The sequence below is a fragment of the Melospiza melodia genome, chromosome 3, assembly GCF_035770615.1.
Source record: "Melospiza melodia melodia isolate bMelMel2 chromosome 3, bMelMel2.pri, whole genome shotgun sequence".
In the NCBI taxonomy this organism is placed as follows: Eukaryota; Metazoa; Chordata; class Aves; order Passeriformes; family Passerellidae; genus Melospiza; species Melospiza melodia.
In genome coordinates this window covers 68,140,346-68,157,658 of record NC_086196.1, presented here as the reverse complement: position 1 = coordinate 68,157,658, position 17,313 = coordinate 68,140,346, and the positions used below count along the sequence as shown (strand labels likewise).

General features: G+C 40.3%; 2 protein-coding genes across 9 annotated transcripts in view; both read right to left on the bottom strand.

Moving 5' to 3' along the window:
- Positions 1-3,032: 3,032 nt before the first annotated feature.
- Positions 3,033-9,306, bottom strand: MRPS10 (mitochondrial ribosomal protein S10). Its single transcript, XM_063152125.1, has 7 exons — positions 9,246-9,306; positions 6,645-6,703; positions 6,464-6,536; positions 5,286-5,425; positions 4,713-4,821; positions 3,505-3,594; positions 3,033-3,226 (listed from the first exon to the last, which is right to left on the bottom strand). Exons 1-7 carry the CDS (start codon positions 9,279-9,281, stop codon positions 3,140-3,142), a joined length of 594 nt encoding a protein of 197 aa, XP_063008195.1. The 5' UTR covers positions 9,282-9,306; the 3' UTR covers positions 3,033-3,139.
- Positions 9,307-12,568: 3,262 nt separating this feature from the next.
- TRERF1 (transcriptional regulating factor 1) overlaps positions 12,569-17,313 on the bottom strand; it is a 97,775-nt gene continuing 93,030 nt past the window's right edge. For all 8 annotated transcript variants that reach the window (XM_063152123.1, XM_063152124.1, XM_063152119.1 and 5 more), the window contains 5 exons: positions 16,196-16,284; positions 15,263-15,376; positions 14,391-14,579; positions 13,732-13,940; positions 12,569-13,102 (listed from right to left, as the gene is read on the bottom strand). In XM_063152123.1, the coding sequence (XP_063008193.1) occupies positions 12,781-13,102; positions 13,732-13,940; positions 14,391-14,579; positions 15,263-15,376; positions 16,196-16,284 (923 nt within the window). In that variant the 3' untranslated portion in view covers positions 12,569-12,780. The remainder of the gene's footprint in view (positions 13,103-13,731; positions 13,941-14,390; positions 14,580-15,262; positions 15,377-16,195; positions 16,285-17,313) is intronic.

Sequence of the window (17,313 nt, the reverse complement as noted above, 5' to 3'; positions counted from 1 at the left end):
AAGTCCTTAATACTCAGGCTTCCTTATTCTAAAAGCAGTCAAAAGCTCCAAATGAAACCCCTCTGAAATCTGACTCTTCTGACATGTCACTGCTGAATCTTACTGAGCGCTGCTAAAGCATGCTTTACTGCATATGGAGACAGTTTTTCAGAAATAACCATAAATTGTGTCAAATACAGTAAATTCAGTTCTTTGCATTAGAAGTTCTTTATACCCCCGTGTTTCTGTATGACCTAGCTGAAACTTCTCTAATCTTTTCTCTGGAGTACAAGAACTAAGTGAGAGCAACATAATTCCAAAGAGGATCGAGGCATGGAATATTTTGGGGGGAAATTCAGATTGTAGCTTCTTGACTATCTTGACTTGAGGGCACCCATGGGTTTGACTGAAGCAAGCAAGCACATTACCTGCACTTCAGGTACACAGAAGCCTCCGGGAGTTATTCCTGCCTGTTGTTAATCCCATGGTCAGTCTCTTCAATAAACCCCTCTGGCCTGGGGAAAATTGTCTAAATCCAAACCATTCCACCGACCTGCTGTACCCAGTACCCCACAGCACACAGACAGCAGCAGCAGCTGGCTGTGCCCAGCAGCTGAAATTCCCTTGGCAGGTTCTATCAAAGCTAACATGTTATGTAACAACACTAAAATAAACGATTTCCAGCTAGCAGGGTGTTTTTAGTGAAGTTGGCAGTCATGCTCTGTAAGAGGAAAAATATTGCAAATCAATCCCACTTCTGTCAGGAACGTGAAAGAGGCAGTATATTTTTATGTTGAAAAATTGTTTCTTGTTGACTTACAATTTGGCATTGGGAGAAAGCAGGAAGAGCAGGAGTCTGCTCAGAGCTGAATCAGGAGAGCTCAGGAACTCTTTGGGGATTACGAATGTGTATTAAAAAGGGAAAATTATAAGACCTTGGTGACAGAAAGCCTATAGCTCAGACTCCAGTGTTGTTTGTACATTCTTTCCAAAATTCTGGCTATGCTATTTCACACTACTTTGTGGAGTTTCAGTCTGCTTTTAAATATTGCCTTATGAATTAAAAATAAATGGATCCCATTATTTTGTTCTGAATGCCAGCACTTGCTTCTGTGGCCACTTATTCACTAGAATGGGAAAGTTTTTCTAGCAGCTTAGAAGATTTGGTCCTGTAGCTTGAAGTCTATTGTCACCCGCTTTTCCTCTCTCCATCCTGACTTCAGTTTAACCATTGAAACCAATAATGATATTCCTGGAATTTTTTCCCTCTTTCTGCTCAACTCCTTCCTCCCTCCTCCCCATTCCTTGTGTGAGAAGGATCCTACTTGGGCAGTATTTGATGTTTAGGATTAACTACTTAAAATGTTGTGGTGCCATTGATGTGTGTCTTAGAAGATGTTTTTCCCAGGAAATGAACACCTCAGCTCTCTCTCGTGAGGCATGGGCAGTAAAGCAGCACTGATGCTGATATCCCACAGACCAGTGAACATGTAACCACTGTTGTATGATAATCTCTTTCTTAAATTACATCTCTCCACTTGAAAATTTTAAATAAAATTTTTAAATGAACTTGTAAAATCACCCTGGAGCTCCTAGTTGCTAACATGGTAACACATCACCAGCAATATTCTTTTTACAGATTTCTTATGCACCAGCATCTCTGATTCCAGCAATAATACTGGAAAGAAAGGAAAGAGAAAAGCTTGCATTATTTGAAATCTGTTCTGCTGACCCCATTCTGTCAGCAACCACAACTAAACCCTGTCAGCAGAAATGTGCTGCTGCTACCTGTGTATCTCCAGCCCTTTTATCTGCATGATGTTCCAGAGACAGATGGTTTATAAAAGCCACTTCCTTTATTTTAGAGAACTCTGCTAATATGAACAGAACAGATTCCTCCTTGTTGGCTTATTGCCTTCACTCTTTTGTCTCGCACCAACTCCTTTTCATGCCTTTCTTCATACCTGCTTTTCCACCTCGGTTTTGCCCTGCTCCTTGTGAGATTTTTTCATTTTAGTGCATGTTTTTAATTGAAGCAAATGTGTTGATCACACATTTTCTATCCAAATTTATGAATGGAGAGCTAAAATTTCAAATAATTTTGCCGTAAGTTTCTTAGGCAGTGTAAATTACGTGGTGGACTCTCATATATAGCTTATAAAGTTGAATGCTTATTTATTAATATTGTAGGCACTTCTTTGGATATAATGAAAAGAAAGATGTGTAAGCCACAACACTGGCTTGTAGCAAAGAGAAAGGAGGTCATGCCTTTCCTTTCTGTACATCACTCCTTTCATATTCAAACTGGAATTCTAGCAAGGTGAATCACACAGCTCTGCTGTGATGCATGGAACATCCCACGTGGCATACATTGCCTTTGTATCAGGCAATGAAATTGCTGATCCTGATAATTTTGCTATATGGATGCAAAACTGGGCACTTCAGACAAAGATCATTTAAACTTTGGATGTCTGACTCCTAGGAACACAACAGAGCATGCTCAAACTCTGATGTCTGTAAATAGTATGAAGCATGGGGTATTTATTGCAACTACAAATGTTCTGACTGTAAAATCGGAGGAGTTGGTCAGTAGGAAGGAAGGTTACTTGAGAGGAAACCTAAAGCAAAGGTGGGAGTGGTGCTGTTGGCACTTGCTAAGAAATGTGGCAGAAAGCAAAAATTGAGAAATGTGGTATAAGTAAGGGAAAAAAAGATGGGAAATAGTTTATCCAACAAAGTAGTTTATCCACAATTGATAAACTGATGACAGTCTGGCATCCATAATATTAAACTTGACACAAATGTGAAGTGGATTTGGTAGAATTTCAGCATTCAGAAGCCATCTAGTATCAAAAGGAGATGGTGAATTTATATTTATGCAAATATACACACACTTTTACATATATAAGTAAAAATAAACTTTAGCTTTCTACAAACTTTTTATAGATTACCACAGTCACTGATCACAGAACAAAGTAAAACTTCTTCTCTTTATAGCAGTTCAGTCTACATGTACTGGAGTTATGAGGAAAAATACCTTGATGAAACAAGAGTTTAAACAATTTCTTTATAAGAGAACCTTTATTTAACAATGGACTGTCTCAGTAAATGAGGCTGATAGGAGCAATGAATTTCAGTACTAATGAAGTACCTGGTGTGTTCATGACTTTACTTCAGTTTCTTCTACTTGAGGTAGTGTATCCCAAACAGGTTTCTGAATGTGTTCTGGTATTTTCTCTATCTTAGTCTAAAAGGAAAGAAAAACAACCACTTACTGTACCAGCCAGCTCACATCTAACTACTTTGCTTTATTTATTCTGGTTTGAGACATGAATCAGATTTAAAATGCCACCTAGTGGCACTTCCAAGCAATAGAGCCTCTTTACCATCCACTATTTTGGAAAATCTTCCTATCAAACTACACTCATTTTCTCTGCTGACTTTCTGAAGCCTTCAGTAGTTACTGGTACTTGCATCAGGACTCATAACAGTTAATAATAATAATAATATGGGGTGGAAACTGACCTTTTTCACTTCCATGGCAACCCCTTCAGGTAAGTTTCGTTGCACGTACTCCAAGTAAACTGCAGCAGTACTGCTTGTTAGGTATTTTAACTAAAACAGAAAGAATTTTTTTTAATGAACCACTATCAATAATACTTCAAACAGAATTTAAAATAATTTGCCCTGGCTTCTTTAGCCCTTGCTATGGGGACCAAACATCTTACAGGAAGCCAACTTCCATAATATTCTGAACAGAAGCAGTTCATCTGTACTCAACTCTCATGAAAGTGTAAAGTAGTTACTTCATTCCACAGAACTGCATATGCTGCCTGGGAGCACATGCACTGAGTATGACAGAAGTGGTGGATCTTAACACTGCAGCTATCAGATGAAATTAATTACAGATTACACAAGAATCACCAGTTTTTCTATACTGCCGAAGTTCAAGCCTGTTATAAATCCTGCAACTCCAGAGTTCCACTGAAACACTGATTGTTTAGTTTCTCCTGTCCACTGAATTACTGATCCTTTGGGTTTTCCTGGAAGGCAAGAATAGGACTTATGGTCTGTGGGCAGCCACTCATACTGCACTCGTGTCAGGGGACTTAGAGGTCCCATTTTGCTAAGCACTGTGCAAATATACAGTTAGACACCCAGGAGCCACAAAATGCTGGAAGTAAACCTTTCTTCTAAGAAAGTCAACCACAGCTGCATTCTAAACCATACAGATGTCTGTGTCATCAGCCACAGAGCTGGTGGTTTGTCTATGCTTCCTTTCTTCGACTTCCTACATGCAGTTTTAGTTTGCCACATGAAGCTGCACAGGACACAAATAAGGCTGCTCAAAAACATCAGACCAATTCACAGTGAACAGAACCCTTAGTGACTGGCAACGCCAATGATTTATCTGCATCTTCTTCCCTTCCTGAGAAAACTCTCATCCAAATGTTTTTTGGAAACCAAGAGCATCACACACATCAATTCTACTTTACTCTCTTTAGCCATTTTTCCAGCTCTTAAGATGATGGTAAAAATAAAAAACTTATTGGTCCAAAAATGATGCAGGCTGTGCATTCAGAATAACTTGTGTTGCGTATTATGTAACTAGGTCAGCTGTTTTCCAATATTCTGCTGCATTCTCCTCCCCAAAACATTTTTATTCGTGCATTAGCATGTAGTAATATCTCTGAACTGTGCATCTAGAACAATTTTGTTTCCTTCTTTCTTACCTCTAAACACATGTAATGTGTTCTCATTTCGTACTGAACTCTGTGCTTCTTGTAAATGTGTACGGATTTGAGAAGTGTAAATCGCTCTATCGTCTTCGGGGGTTTATCTCTGAGCAAAGAAGAAAAGGAAATTTTCAAGTTATATAAAGGATGATAATACACGTTTATCTGAAAGATTATGCTGAGATCTCTGTTCTTATTTGACATTTAGAAGATCTACAAGGAAATATCAAACACTGGTACAGTTTGTTATTAACTCACATGGGCATGGTTAACACTTAGGTATTAACCATGGATCTACAGCACTGACAGCTGTACTGAAAGTACTGTCAGTATCCTTCATGGGGATAAAAAGCACTTCCACTATGGCAGCGCTGAGTGCAGAACTGCTGCTGCCTTCTCATCACTGTCCTCCCAGCAAAGAAGTGTTAGGTCTATAATCTGAGAAAAAAATGTCAGATTACAGCCATGTCTTATAAAAAGAAAAAAATTCTTCTACGCAGAGGACCTGAATTACAGTAGACAACAGAAGCATCATCTCACTCCATAGCACTCTACAGATCAGTTACTTACACTTTTTCAACAGAGATGCCAAGTTCTTTAGCTGCAAGCACTGCAAAATATTCATAGCTGTCCAACACAGCTTTATCGTGGCCTTTAACTAAAATGGACAATCTCTTGTACAGCGTTTCTGGCTCATCTGAAATAGACACCTGCATTTGTGAAGAAAGGACAAGAGTTACCACACCACGTTCTCCTTAATTAATGCATGCACTGTGTATTTCCTTAGCCTGCATGCCCCATTTGTAAAAGAGCAAAAACACCCCATAACCTGTTGAGCTGCTTAGTTTAGTTTATCTGACACAATCTGCCTGCATTACCTTGACTGACAGATCTCACTCTACCAGGGAAGGCAAAGTGTGAAGAGATAGCTAACTTCTGAACATTTAGGTAAGATTTCTTCTACCAAAAAAGGAATGCCAGATGGATATAAGGAGGACAACACTAGCAACAGCAAGAACAAAACTCATTGTTGAAGCAAATCTGGAGCACTGTTTGTATTTTATAGTGCAGTGTGCAAATACCCAAGAGTTTGCTTGGGCATGGAAATTAAATAGACCATTATGGACAGCAACCAGAATTCTCACTTTACTAAGCTCTAAGACTACTTTAAACACAGTAGTCTTCCCCAGGTGTATTAACCTTCATGTTTGTACAAGAGCAAGTTTACGACTTTCAGTTAGAGCATCAATTTCTGATGGTCTGGGCTCACTGTGATCACTGGAAGAGCCTTAATGAGTGCAGAAGTGCTGATTTTCCCAGAGCTTCACTCCTAGGCACACTAAATGCAGCAGTACCAGCCCCAGCAGGAAGGCTGGATCAGCACTGTAGATCTAATACTGCCTGTCAGATGTTTCTGAAGCCCTTGTCAAAAGGCTGCCAAGCTGCTGCAGCACCTAACTGAATATGGCCAAAAAGTTGGTGTTTCATAGAGTTACAGCTGCACAGAAAAGGGAGAAAGTTACTGAGAGGCAACTGTGAGCTACAGAAATCATGCTGGGAAAAAAAATCAAATCCCACACCAAAACAGATCTCAAATACCAATAATCTAAATTATTTCTTTTTCTATGACAAATTTGGCATCACTAAGGCAGACCTTCAAAAAGCTGCAAGAAAAGAATTCACGTTTTTCCAGATGTCCTTTTTATTACTAAGAAAACATATAAAATACTGTGTTACAGAACACTCACCAAAGGATTAGTCTTGGGCTCCTGTGTATCAACATGGGATCCAGCCAGCCGTGCTCCCAGCAAGGTGGAGCTCCTAGAAATACAGTCATGGGGAAAGCATAAAATAAGTTGTTAAAGTTGGATTTGATTTTTTCAGGGACTATGGAGGAGCAGTGGAAGGAGGAGGGGCTGTTACACTTACGGAAGAAAAGACTGCTTTTGCATAATTCTGCTTGCATAACTGACAGGAAAAGCTGATCCCTGTATAAAACAGATAAGTTATGTTATGGTGATCTTCCCCAAACCAGAAAGCAGCCAGTTAATACAGGTTTATTAAAGATTACTTTTTTGCACACCAAAGCACAGCATATTCCTAGGCACTGATTTGACAAATGGGAAAGTTTGCTCCGTTGGAAAAGACAGGAAATCAGGAGCATGGAAATGTATTTCAGTATACAATGGCACCTAAAAAAGAAGCACATTAAGGGCACAGTAACAGTATGCATTTACTACTGAGGCACCTGAGTAGCAATCATAAGCATATTTTTAACAGAAAAAAAAATTTTTTGTGGCATCAGATGCCATTTCAGTATATGATAATATTTTATCCTTAGTTTTACTTTCATGGTACAATATATGTAAGTTTTGTCAAGTGACAAACCTAAGCAGGACTTCAAAAAGCAACTGAAAGCATTATCCTATAAATGCAAAAATTTAGGGAGAAATTTACTGTTATTTCAGAAAAAAAGTTCCTTGAACTTTTGTTCTTTGTTCTCTTCAATTTTGAACACCTGTTCTTTTGAAGAGAACATTTAAATAGAAATACTTCCTAGAAGCCAATGAACCACGTTTAAAAGTTAACATGATTTTCTGTTAGAAAAGGAATATAGTTGTTGATCATGTAACATTACTGTCTTTCATACCAGAATAATTGTTCCCTTCTGAACATTATGTGGTTTCTAGCTTCCTTCCACTAATTCTTAATTTGGCAAAGTTATAGACTGACTGCTTGAGTGGGGGAAAAAGGAACTCTGACTTATCAGAACCTCAGAGCTGCAGCAGAATGCTGAAGCCAAATTAGTTACTTATCCTGCCCCCTGATGCTCTTTTTTGCCATGTGCTGGAGTCACAGCTTTAAGAGAGAAGACAGATATCCCAGCCAAGAGTTATACAGGTGACTGCCTAATCAAATCATCAGAAACCAGCCAGATTTTACACTTTTTCAGGTAATCTTACTGCAGTTGCCCGTGGATATGCATAACTGACTCTATGATGCCACTAGGTCCCTAACATTTTCCAGTATGCACCATACATTCATTGTACATCAGCAGTGAGCAAAACTTTTCTGAAGTAGTTTTGGCTCAGTCACAATTTATCCACAAATGCTGCTTCCCATAAAGAGGATGTCTGCAGGAAGAGGAGGGGAGATTTCTGTTTACAAAGCTGACTATAGTACTCCCCTTATGCAATCCTTTCAAATCCAGACCTTCACAGAGGCATCACTGTTACATTTTTTAAGTGCATAACAAGATAGGCAATTTTAGGAGCACTGAATATTTGTCACAGTAGTTGATAGTTATTCAGAAGGTTTCAAAGTTTATGCTGGGAACTATCTGATCCTCAATAGCTAAAAGAAGTGAAATACAGCTAGTAATTGTCTAATGACAAATGTAAGGCTATCAACTGTAATCATAACTGAATTTTTTAATCTGTTTTGGGTTTTTTAATGCATGTGCATATGCAGTCTATGCTATGTATTCTTTTACGTTACTTGACTTGGTAATAAGGATTTATTATTCGCATGCAAAGATAAATGCACTCATAGGTATTGCGCCATCTGGTTTTAGATACAAAAATTTCAGTCTTAATGCAATAAAAATGAATAAAACAAAACCTGATTAAGCAGCAGAGTCCTATCCCACACACTAACGTCTGCAGCCTTTCCAATATTCTACGACTGCACGTTATTCCTACCACATGCCATTTCCCTTTGTTACTAATTAAGCAGATCTGCATCAAGTCAAAAGATTTTGTAACATTAAATTAAAGGTGTTCTATGCAAATTTTGACAAAATGATACACTGAATACCTCAAGAGCTAGATATTACATTCAGTGGGCAGGAATTCGTAAACAGCTTCACCGTCTGATTTAATGATGTGCTCTTGCTAATGGCCATCATAGAAGGTGGAAATGACACTCAAAGACTGCAATATAACAGAACCAAGACTGCACAAAACATAATTACCCCCTCCTAGTGCAAAGTAGCCTTAATTTTGTTTGGCTGAGAGCCTCTGAAGTGTCAGGGGGAGACAGACGCTGAAAGGCAAGTCCAGAACACACCGCATAGACAGAAGAGAGATTAGGGCTTCAGAAAATCCAATTTTCTCAGTTTGGGAAAAAGCAATCACTGTTTTAAAGTCCAAACTAGCAATCATCATCAGCGCACTACGCTTTCCTGTTATTTTACGTTGTAACTTCCAAGCTTTGAAACTTTTTAGACTCGAAACTCGCCTAGCACACGGCCTCCAAATCCAAGTCACCTAATTCTCCACTATCCCTTCCACCCGCACTAACTGCGGGAAAACCACAGAACTGCAGCCAAGAGCTCTGAGGACCCGCCAGGCGATGATGGTGTGCAGAGACACAGTCCCACGCTGTCCAGCCCCAGCCCTCCCGGAGCCCGAAGGACAGCATTTGCCACGTCCCATTTTCCCATTCCCCTCAGGAATGAAGACACCAAGGAAAAGGACGAGGAGGACGCAGCGGACACTCCCGCGTCCCCTGTCCCGCCGCACACCGCACCTGACAGAGCCGCCGCCACAGCCAGCCCGCCGCCATCTTGGCTCCGCCCCTGCCCGCCCGGAAGGACAAGCGCGGCCGCGGCCCGCACCTCCTTTCCCGCCCCGCCGGAGCAGCAGCGCTCGGCGGTGCGGAGGCGATCTTGGAGCTCCCATGGCGCCGCAGGAGCCGTACGAGCCCCAGCTCGGCTCCCCAGCCCAGTCCCGCCTCCCCCCAGCGCTGCCTCAGGGCAGCACCGACGGAGGAGCTGCTCCCCCTCAGCCGCTTCCCGCCGCCGGCGGCCGCCGGCCCCCTCACGCCTCCCCGGCCTGTTCTCTAGGAACCCTTTCAAAAAAAACCAAACCAAAACAAAACCAATTACACGAATCGTCGTTTTCAACTTTCTCCCCGCTCTTAAAAATATTTCAAAAAGGGATACAAGCCCGTTAGAGCAAAACCCATTCGACTGTGTTTTACCGATATATAAAAATGACTGGAAATGGCACATAAATCCCTTTCTTTTCACACATAAATAGCGATTAATAATACAACACAGCTTCTGATCGGTACCAAATCTTTAAAGGGGGTAGGGAAATAAAAAAATGCTGATTTTTGCCACTAAACGATCCTTAAATACACACAACCAGGTAGGCAGTGTAGAGTGAGATTAACCTGAAATTAAGCTGTGTGCAAGTCAAATGCTAAACACAGGAACCTGAAACCAGCATAGATCACAAGCTCTATCAAATGTATATATTTTTTTTATTTTGTTACTTCCTTTGCCACCGAAAATTACAGTCTGCTTTTTACGCTAAAACACCTAAAATATTTACACAACCATCTTCTAATAAAATAACAGTTAAATATTGAAAATAAGATTTTTCTCATAAAATATGTTTTCTGTATGTACACGTTTTATCAAAGAGGACTAGCTCCAATATTGAATAGTTTTCCATCATCAACCATCAGCAAGAAAAAAGTTTTCTGAAACAAAACTATGTTCAACTCATGTACAAATATGCAGAACAGCACATTTAACATCAGCCAATGCAACACTTAACGATGAAGTCAATGTTTGAGGCCTAAATCATGTACTGCTTAGGAAATGTGCATTTATCTTTTTTCCTTTATGAATAACTTCTTTGGTTATCATTGTTCTATTCTTGGCTGTACAATAAAACAGCACCCAATTGATGTTACTTAACCAGGCATATGTATATGTGTATATATATTCATAGGTACTAAGTTTAGCACAGGTCCTGTGCAACTGTTACTAAAAAAGTGTCACTGTAGATTCTTTAATACAGAGCTACTCTTCAGAATCAAGCCCCTAAATTTCTACTGTATTTCACTCAGTTCTTCAAGCAGAACTCCGATTTCAATCATTATTTTGCTTAAACAGTTTTTAACCACCAGGAACCTGAACACCTGTCCGTTTTCCAGTGTAGAGCCTTTCTCACAAAGATCCTTAAAGGTTGAAAATGATACAAGCTTGGGAGAGGAAGAGTAGACTCTGCTGGGCTGTTTCTAACACAGACTCCTGAAAGCCAACACGTTTTAATGCTCACAAAAGCCTCCACCACTTTGCAAACCATGAAGACTTGCAGTATCTATGAGATTTTTTTGTCAGTGGGTCTTGCTGGTGGTACAGAGTTGAGCACCCAGGCTGCTGAACCTGGGTTGCATATGGCCCCTGTGAAATGTCACAGCATGGACAGGAACTGATGGGCAATGTGCTGAGTGGCACGTTGGCAAAGAAAAGGCTGCTGCTGCCTGATCTCCTGAAGCTCAAGGGTACAATGACTGAGAACATCACCTCTTATGTGACGGGAGAAATTCCACCCGCTGGTCAAACCCTACTGCAAAAACCTCTGGAAAACCCTGCAGAACACAAAAACAATCACGTACCCAGGAACTTCACTAACCGGAAACTGAGAAGTTCTTTCCATTCTCCTGAAGGGTTGTTCTTTAGCATCAGAACATTTGACCTTAAGCAGAAACTTGAGGTCATTTGGCTTCACATATTTGGCTTTGACAGAGAAGGCACCTCTCTCTGTCAGTGGGTCCCACTGGTTCTGAACTTGTGTGGTCCAGTAAATCCTATAAAAGTGCTGTGATTTACCCTCCTTTTGCATAGTTAAACAAGGATAACGTAGAAAATAAGACCCACCATCCCTCAGATTCTGGTGAAGATACTAGGAATATGGCAAAAAGAACCCAATAAAATAAAACCCAACTTATTTAAAAAAAACCAACCAAACAAACCTGAGGCCTGGAAGATCTGAAATAAGTCTTACAGTATTTTATAAAGTTAACAAAACTCCTCTAATGTGCAAAATTCACAAGAAAATCAGTGCTGCTGCCTGTGAGAGCTCTGCAATCAGCATTTGTATTCTGTAATTAAAGGTCCACTCAACCTCACTCAATTTCTTCCTTGTTTTATTCTGCAACATACAATTTTCATATCCTGTTTAATCAGAGAACCAGATCTAAATTTATATAAACTCAGGTGCTATGTGTCGAGCACGTAGATCTGAACCTAGGGGAGGAGAAATGGTCATTAAACAGCAGCATCAACTCACCTCTGCAGCATGTTTATAGTAAATAAACAACAGCTGAATTTGATGCAATGAAGAGGACTGAAAATGGCAAAAGGGTAACACATATACCTAGGTGCTGAAAGCACATCAATCTCTTTTCCAATGGCAAGAATGCTTCCCTGTGTTTGACTGGTGAGAGAGCAAGCATTGCTTGAGAACACACTCCCCTAAAACCACAGAGATGGCTATTCCACAGTGTGATTTATTGTCACGGGACAATATTTCCAGTGCAATCTGATTACCAAGGCAGTGTTCCTGATTCAGTGTTCCCATCAGAGGATGTCAACCATAGAGCAATCATTTTCCTTCTTCAATTTTGGAAATTAGGTCATTTTCAAATCAGCAGATCAAAACCTTGGAATGTCTAAAATGTCCTGTGTAACCAAGACAGAACTGAAAATGAACTGTGACATTACTAACTCTTCCACAGTTAAACCAGATCTTCTCTTCTTCCTTCTTGCTTAAAATGGCAGCACAAAGACAAATAATGTAATGGTATCTTTAAGAGAGATGACATTTACTCTCTAGAAGATGCTGGAAATGATCCAATATAGACAAAAAAAAATGTTTCATCAGAAGTGTGTGAAATTTATTCTTGTAATTGGGGTAAAATGAAACTTGGAAGAGTTAAAGACTAAAGATTCTACCAGGACCATCTGGTAGGAACTGAGAGCAGAACCATGAACTTGTGTAATTAGTGGCCTTGGAAGATATCAGCAAAAAGAGCTCAGATAAAAACACCTTATAAGAATATTTGTACCAATTATTTATTTCTTCCCCCAAGACACAAATTAATAAAAAAAAAAAGGGAAAAAAGCAGATTTTTTTTTCTAGACCTGGATAAAAGAATTATAATTTTCAACAGGTAGTTTACAATCAGTGGGAATAAACAAGCAGTCCAGGTTTCCTGATTGATCCATTCAGGGTGTGCTCAGTAGCTGTCTATCAAATAATTTTATTTACAACTCAGCATCATCCTGCAGTAGATCTGGATCTTCATCATCCAGTAAGAGGTCAGCATCCATGACTTCATTCTCTTCCATGACATCACCCAGATCCGGAACAACATCATCATCAATGTCACCAACATTTTCAACATGTTTAACCAGGCTCATGTGATCCAGGGGAATCAAACTATGCCCAGCTGGCCCAGTAGTTCTTGCAATAGTGGCTGCCATTTCTGCTGCTACAGCAGCTTTCTGAGCCTTCTGCCTTTGCTGTTCTTCTTGTTGTCTGTGAGTCTTCATATGAGCATTGCGGCTTTTGATTTTGAAAAAGACCCTAAATTTTAAAGGGAAAAAAAATCAGATTAAAATGCACTGCTTTTGATGAAATGAGCCAAAAAAGACTCAACAACTTATCAGTACATTTGCTTCCTTGTCCTGAAATAGAAGTCAGTGAAGTCTGCAATGCCATGGTGTGAATTTCAGGGACATATTACCAGATTTATACATCCTGATGGTATCAAAATGGCCTACTCTGATTTTGCCAGAGGTAGTTTGTAGCTCCCACAGCTGCTTCAGTATCTATGCACATCATAATTTTCCCTCTATCAGTTTCACAACCATCTTGCACAACAGGAAGAAAGTGAACGATTACCACGATGGGCAAACTCAAGCACAGAAACACAGATAAAGTTGCCCACTGTCTCATCCAAGTCAGTGATGAAGCAGGAAACTGGAATGTCAGATGTAAAAATTCTAGCAGGTAAGTGGAAAATAGGAGTAAATGCTGCAGGGGCATCCAAAATGTCATGCAAACCTATCTCTGACAGTTTTGGTAAGAGAACGTATCATCTAGGGGGAAAACTTCTTCCAAGACAATCAGAGCAAAACACGAAGTTTGTTCACGGCACTGCTGGAATGGAATCTAAACAGGAAAAGGCGATGCTGTACTGCAGTCACACTTACCTGCCACACTCCTTGCAAGGAAAGATCGTGGTTGGGTCGGTCTCGCCGCTCGTTGTGCTGTGGGCAGGGGAGCTCTTGATGGAGCAGTATCCGCTCTGCGTACCGGATTTCTGCTTGGTGCCGGGCATGGTGCAGCGCGTTTTCGTCACCTGGTTTGTCCCTCCGTGAATGCGAGCGTGGCCGTTCAGCGCCTGCCGGGAACTGAACACCTGCAGGGAGCGGGGTGGAGGGGAGGGGAAAAAAACAACCCCAAGAAATCACAAGGCAACACTGGAACTGCAGGAAGTAGGATGCTGAATGCTTATCACAACAGAACAAGTGTACATGTCTAATATGCACCATCTACTCGCTCAAATGGTGCTTGCTTTCAGCAATATCCCACTATAATTGAAGATAGTCACAATAAAACAAAGCAGCGAGCTATCCTATTATTAAAGTTGTGTAACCTACACAACTTTAATAATTGTGGAGCTGTTGGAGCTGTTGCCATATAGTATTTCTAAACGGTACGTAATCTCAGAATTCAGTTTTCTGTATAGATCAAACAGCTTCTATTTTATGGGATGGGAATTAAAAGGAGTCAAAATCACAATTCACTAGTTTACACATACGACCACCACCACCATCCTCTCCCTGTTAAGTATACCAAACTCACGTACAGCGCCACAGTTTGGCATTTCACAGATGAAGGAGGATGAAGACAGTGAAAGACCCTGAACGGCAGGTAGATCTATAGGTCCAACAAGAGAGATTGCTGGTGGGTCAGGTGACTTCTGCATTTCCCTTTCTTCCTTTCTGTCTTCTTCAATCTCCTCATCTTCCTCTAACACTTCCTCTTCTCCACTTGTCTACAACAGACAGCGCATTTAAGGAACATTAGAAATATGGTAAGACAGCTCTGGATAGTAGGACATACACAGCTCTGAACAGCATGTTGTTAAGTCAAGTGTGTTCCCAGTATTACCGTTTCTTCCCATCCTGAATGAACTTCTGGTCTTACTGGAGCTACCACCCCTTAATGGATAAGTTATAGCACATAAAGCTTCTCTGCAGTGCTCAAGGCAGCCTCCATGTGTATTACGGAGCTGTGGCTCCAAAGATCTGCAGATTCCAGGTGCAGTGCTGTCCTCTTGCCATCAGAAAAGCCACGTATGCTGTACTTGCAGTAAAGTTACTCTAACAAAACCCCAAAACGACCAGCCAAAAAAAACCCAACCCACAAACCAACACATCCCAAGTGGTATTTGTATTGGAATGTTAGAGCAGCCTTTAGGAGCAGACATGGGCACAAGCATAATTTACGGAGGTTTCCCTGGACTGCAGTTAGATAATGCACTTTAATCTGGCTGCAGTCCAGCCAAACAAATCTTAAGGTAGCTGAGGTCACAAAATGTTCATACAGAACATAATTTAGAGTTATGGAATAATTTCTACTGGAAGATACCTATGTCACCTAATTCAACCTCCTCCTCAAAAAAGAACAAAGAAAAATTATCAAGTGTTAAACCTTCTCATGTTCCTTTAGACTTACCAAGCATTCATCTCTTTTCTTCTCTAAGCGCGTTCTGTGTTTCCGTCCCAAACGCAAGATCTTCTTCCAGGTATAGTAGTACTCCACACATTGTGCAACTGTCTTAGACTTAACCTGCAGAAAGGAATTGCAGAAATAGTCCTATCCTTATTTTCTGCTTTCATTCAACACAATTTTAATATATTCCGACAGGTACGCCTTATTCCTCAAACATTCAAATGGATTAAAAAAAAAGGCAGTTTGAGTACAACAGGAATACTCTTGTAGAATAATTATTTTTAAGATTTTTTTCAGTCAAATTTGTGTTGACTTTTTCAACTTCAGAAGATTTCTCTGGGATTCCCTAAACTCCAGACAGAAAATGACTCAGAATGTACTCTTGTAGCTCAGTTGTACAGTACCACTGAGAAATCTAGGAATTAAGACTTGACTCACATAAATCCACATATTTTTCAACATTTGAGCTAACAAGTAGGGTATTGTGCCCTGAGATTTATAACCTTGTCTTTTCTGCTTTTGTGGCAGAACATGAAAAGTAAGCCCAAACACGTTTTCTCTTTATTAAGGTTTCAACCCTTCCTGGCACCAGGCTCAATTTCAGCAACTCTGGTACCTTGTAACAAGCTGCCAGAGAACACTGTGATGGTAACGGAAAATCATACTTGTCCCATACATAAAATGCCATGATTTGGATTCCAGGTGTGAAAACTTTCACATGTAATAACAAGAGGAACAACTTTTAATTATTTATAACTGTTTTTTACATGTATCTAATGCACAGCTACAAACAGTGCCTATTGGTGTTCTTGTAACCACTGCTGCCTCTATGCCTGCAACCAGCTAGTCCGGCGCTGGAGGGAAAATAAAGAGAAACAGCATAGAACAAAAGAGGGAAAAAAACCCCAGCAACTGACAGAAGAGAAATAACCTTACCATTTTCTGTACAAATATGAAATCTTTGCTGTAGGTGGACAATGCCTCTTTGAACAGTCTCCTTTCTTGATGTGTCCATTTGTCAGAGCCTTAAAAAGAATGTGAAATCATTATGAATGATAAAAACTCACAACCTTTATGCTGATGCTGTATCTGAAATGAGAACCAGAAGTCTCAAGCTTGGGTGAATGATTGCTGCTACCCAAATACAAGCATGGCTGTACTGACTCAGACCTGAAGTCCATCTAACCAGTATTTGGTCTCCAGCAGTGGTGACAGGCAGTTGCCTAGGAAACAGTAAGATCAGGGCAAGCAAATACAAATGCCTCTCCCTAATTTTTCCTAACCTCTGACCATGTTAGGCACAGGGGGTTTCCTGAGTCTGTTGCAATTTGCTTATTTAGTGACTACCCTTGTAAGTGCTGAGCCACTCTTCCTTTCAACCAATTAAACTTCTTGTACCCAAACCATCCTTTGCCAAGGAGTTTCACAGATCAGTGGACCCTCTGCATGAAGAGCCACCTCCCTTTCTTTCTTTCCTGGCTCCCAGTAGCTTCACTGGATGACCCTTCATTCTTCAAGTGGAGGAGAAAGTGAACCCAACCTTGACCATCACCTCCATGCTATTTAGAATTGTATGCCCTTGCTATCACTCCCAAACATTTGATCATTACTGCTGTCCCACAATGAACCTTTTCCAACACTAAAACATTCCTATAAAGACAAGAGGACCAGAAAGGCATACAGAAGTCCACATAAAATCCAGGCTTTCACAGTGGCATCACCATGATTTCTATCCTCTTAATGCTTGACTATTTTTTTAGGTGTTGTAAAATACAGTTGATACTTCCTTAGAACGAGCATTACGATCCCAAACTTTTATTCTAATTGAGAAATACCACCACAGAGCTCATAATTTCCTATGTAAGGATTGAATTGTTTATTCCCATGTATTCCACTTTACATTTGATGACACAGAAGTTCATATATCCTTTTGTTCTCCTTTTCTAAGATCCTTTTGTAAGATCCTTTTGGAGCTCTTCACTTGCATGGTTTGGGATAAGACATTTAAATCCTCTGTGGCAGAGGTCACAAGGAGGTAGACACTGTAGCAATGT

Bases quoted from the DNA above. Each gene is read 5' to 3' on its own strand.
- MRPS10 (XM_063152125.1), bottom strand. From the start codon at position 9,281: ATGGCGGCGGGCTGGCTGTGGCGGCGGCTCTGTCAG. The intron at 5,426-6,463 runs GTGAGTGTTCTG...TCACAAATGCAG, and splicing joins AGCCCAAGACTAATCCTTTG to GTGTCTATTTCAGATGAGCC. The intron at 4,822-5,285 runs GTAAGTAACTGA...TTCTTTGCTCAG, and splicing joins GGCATCTCTGTTGAAAAAGT to AGATAAACCCCCGAAGACGA.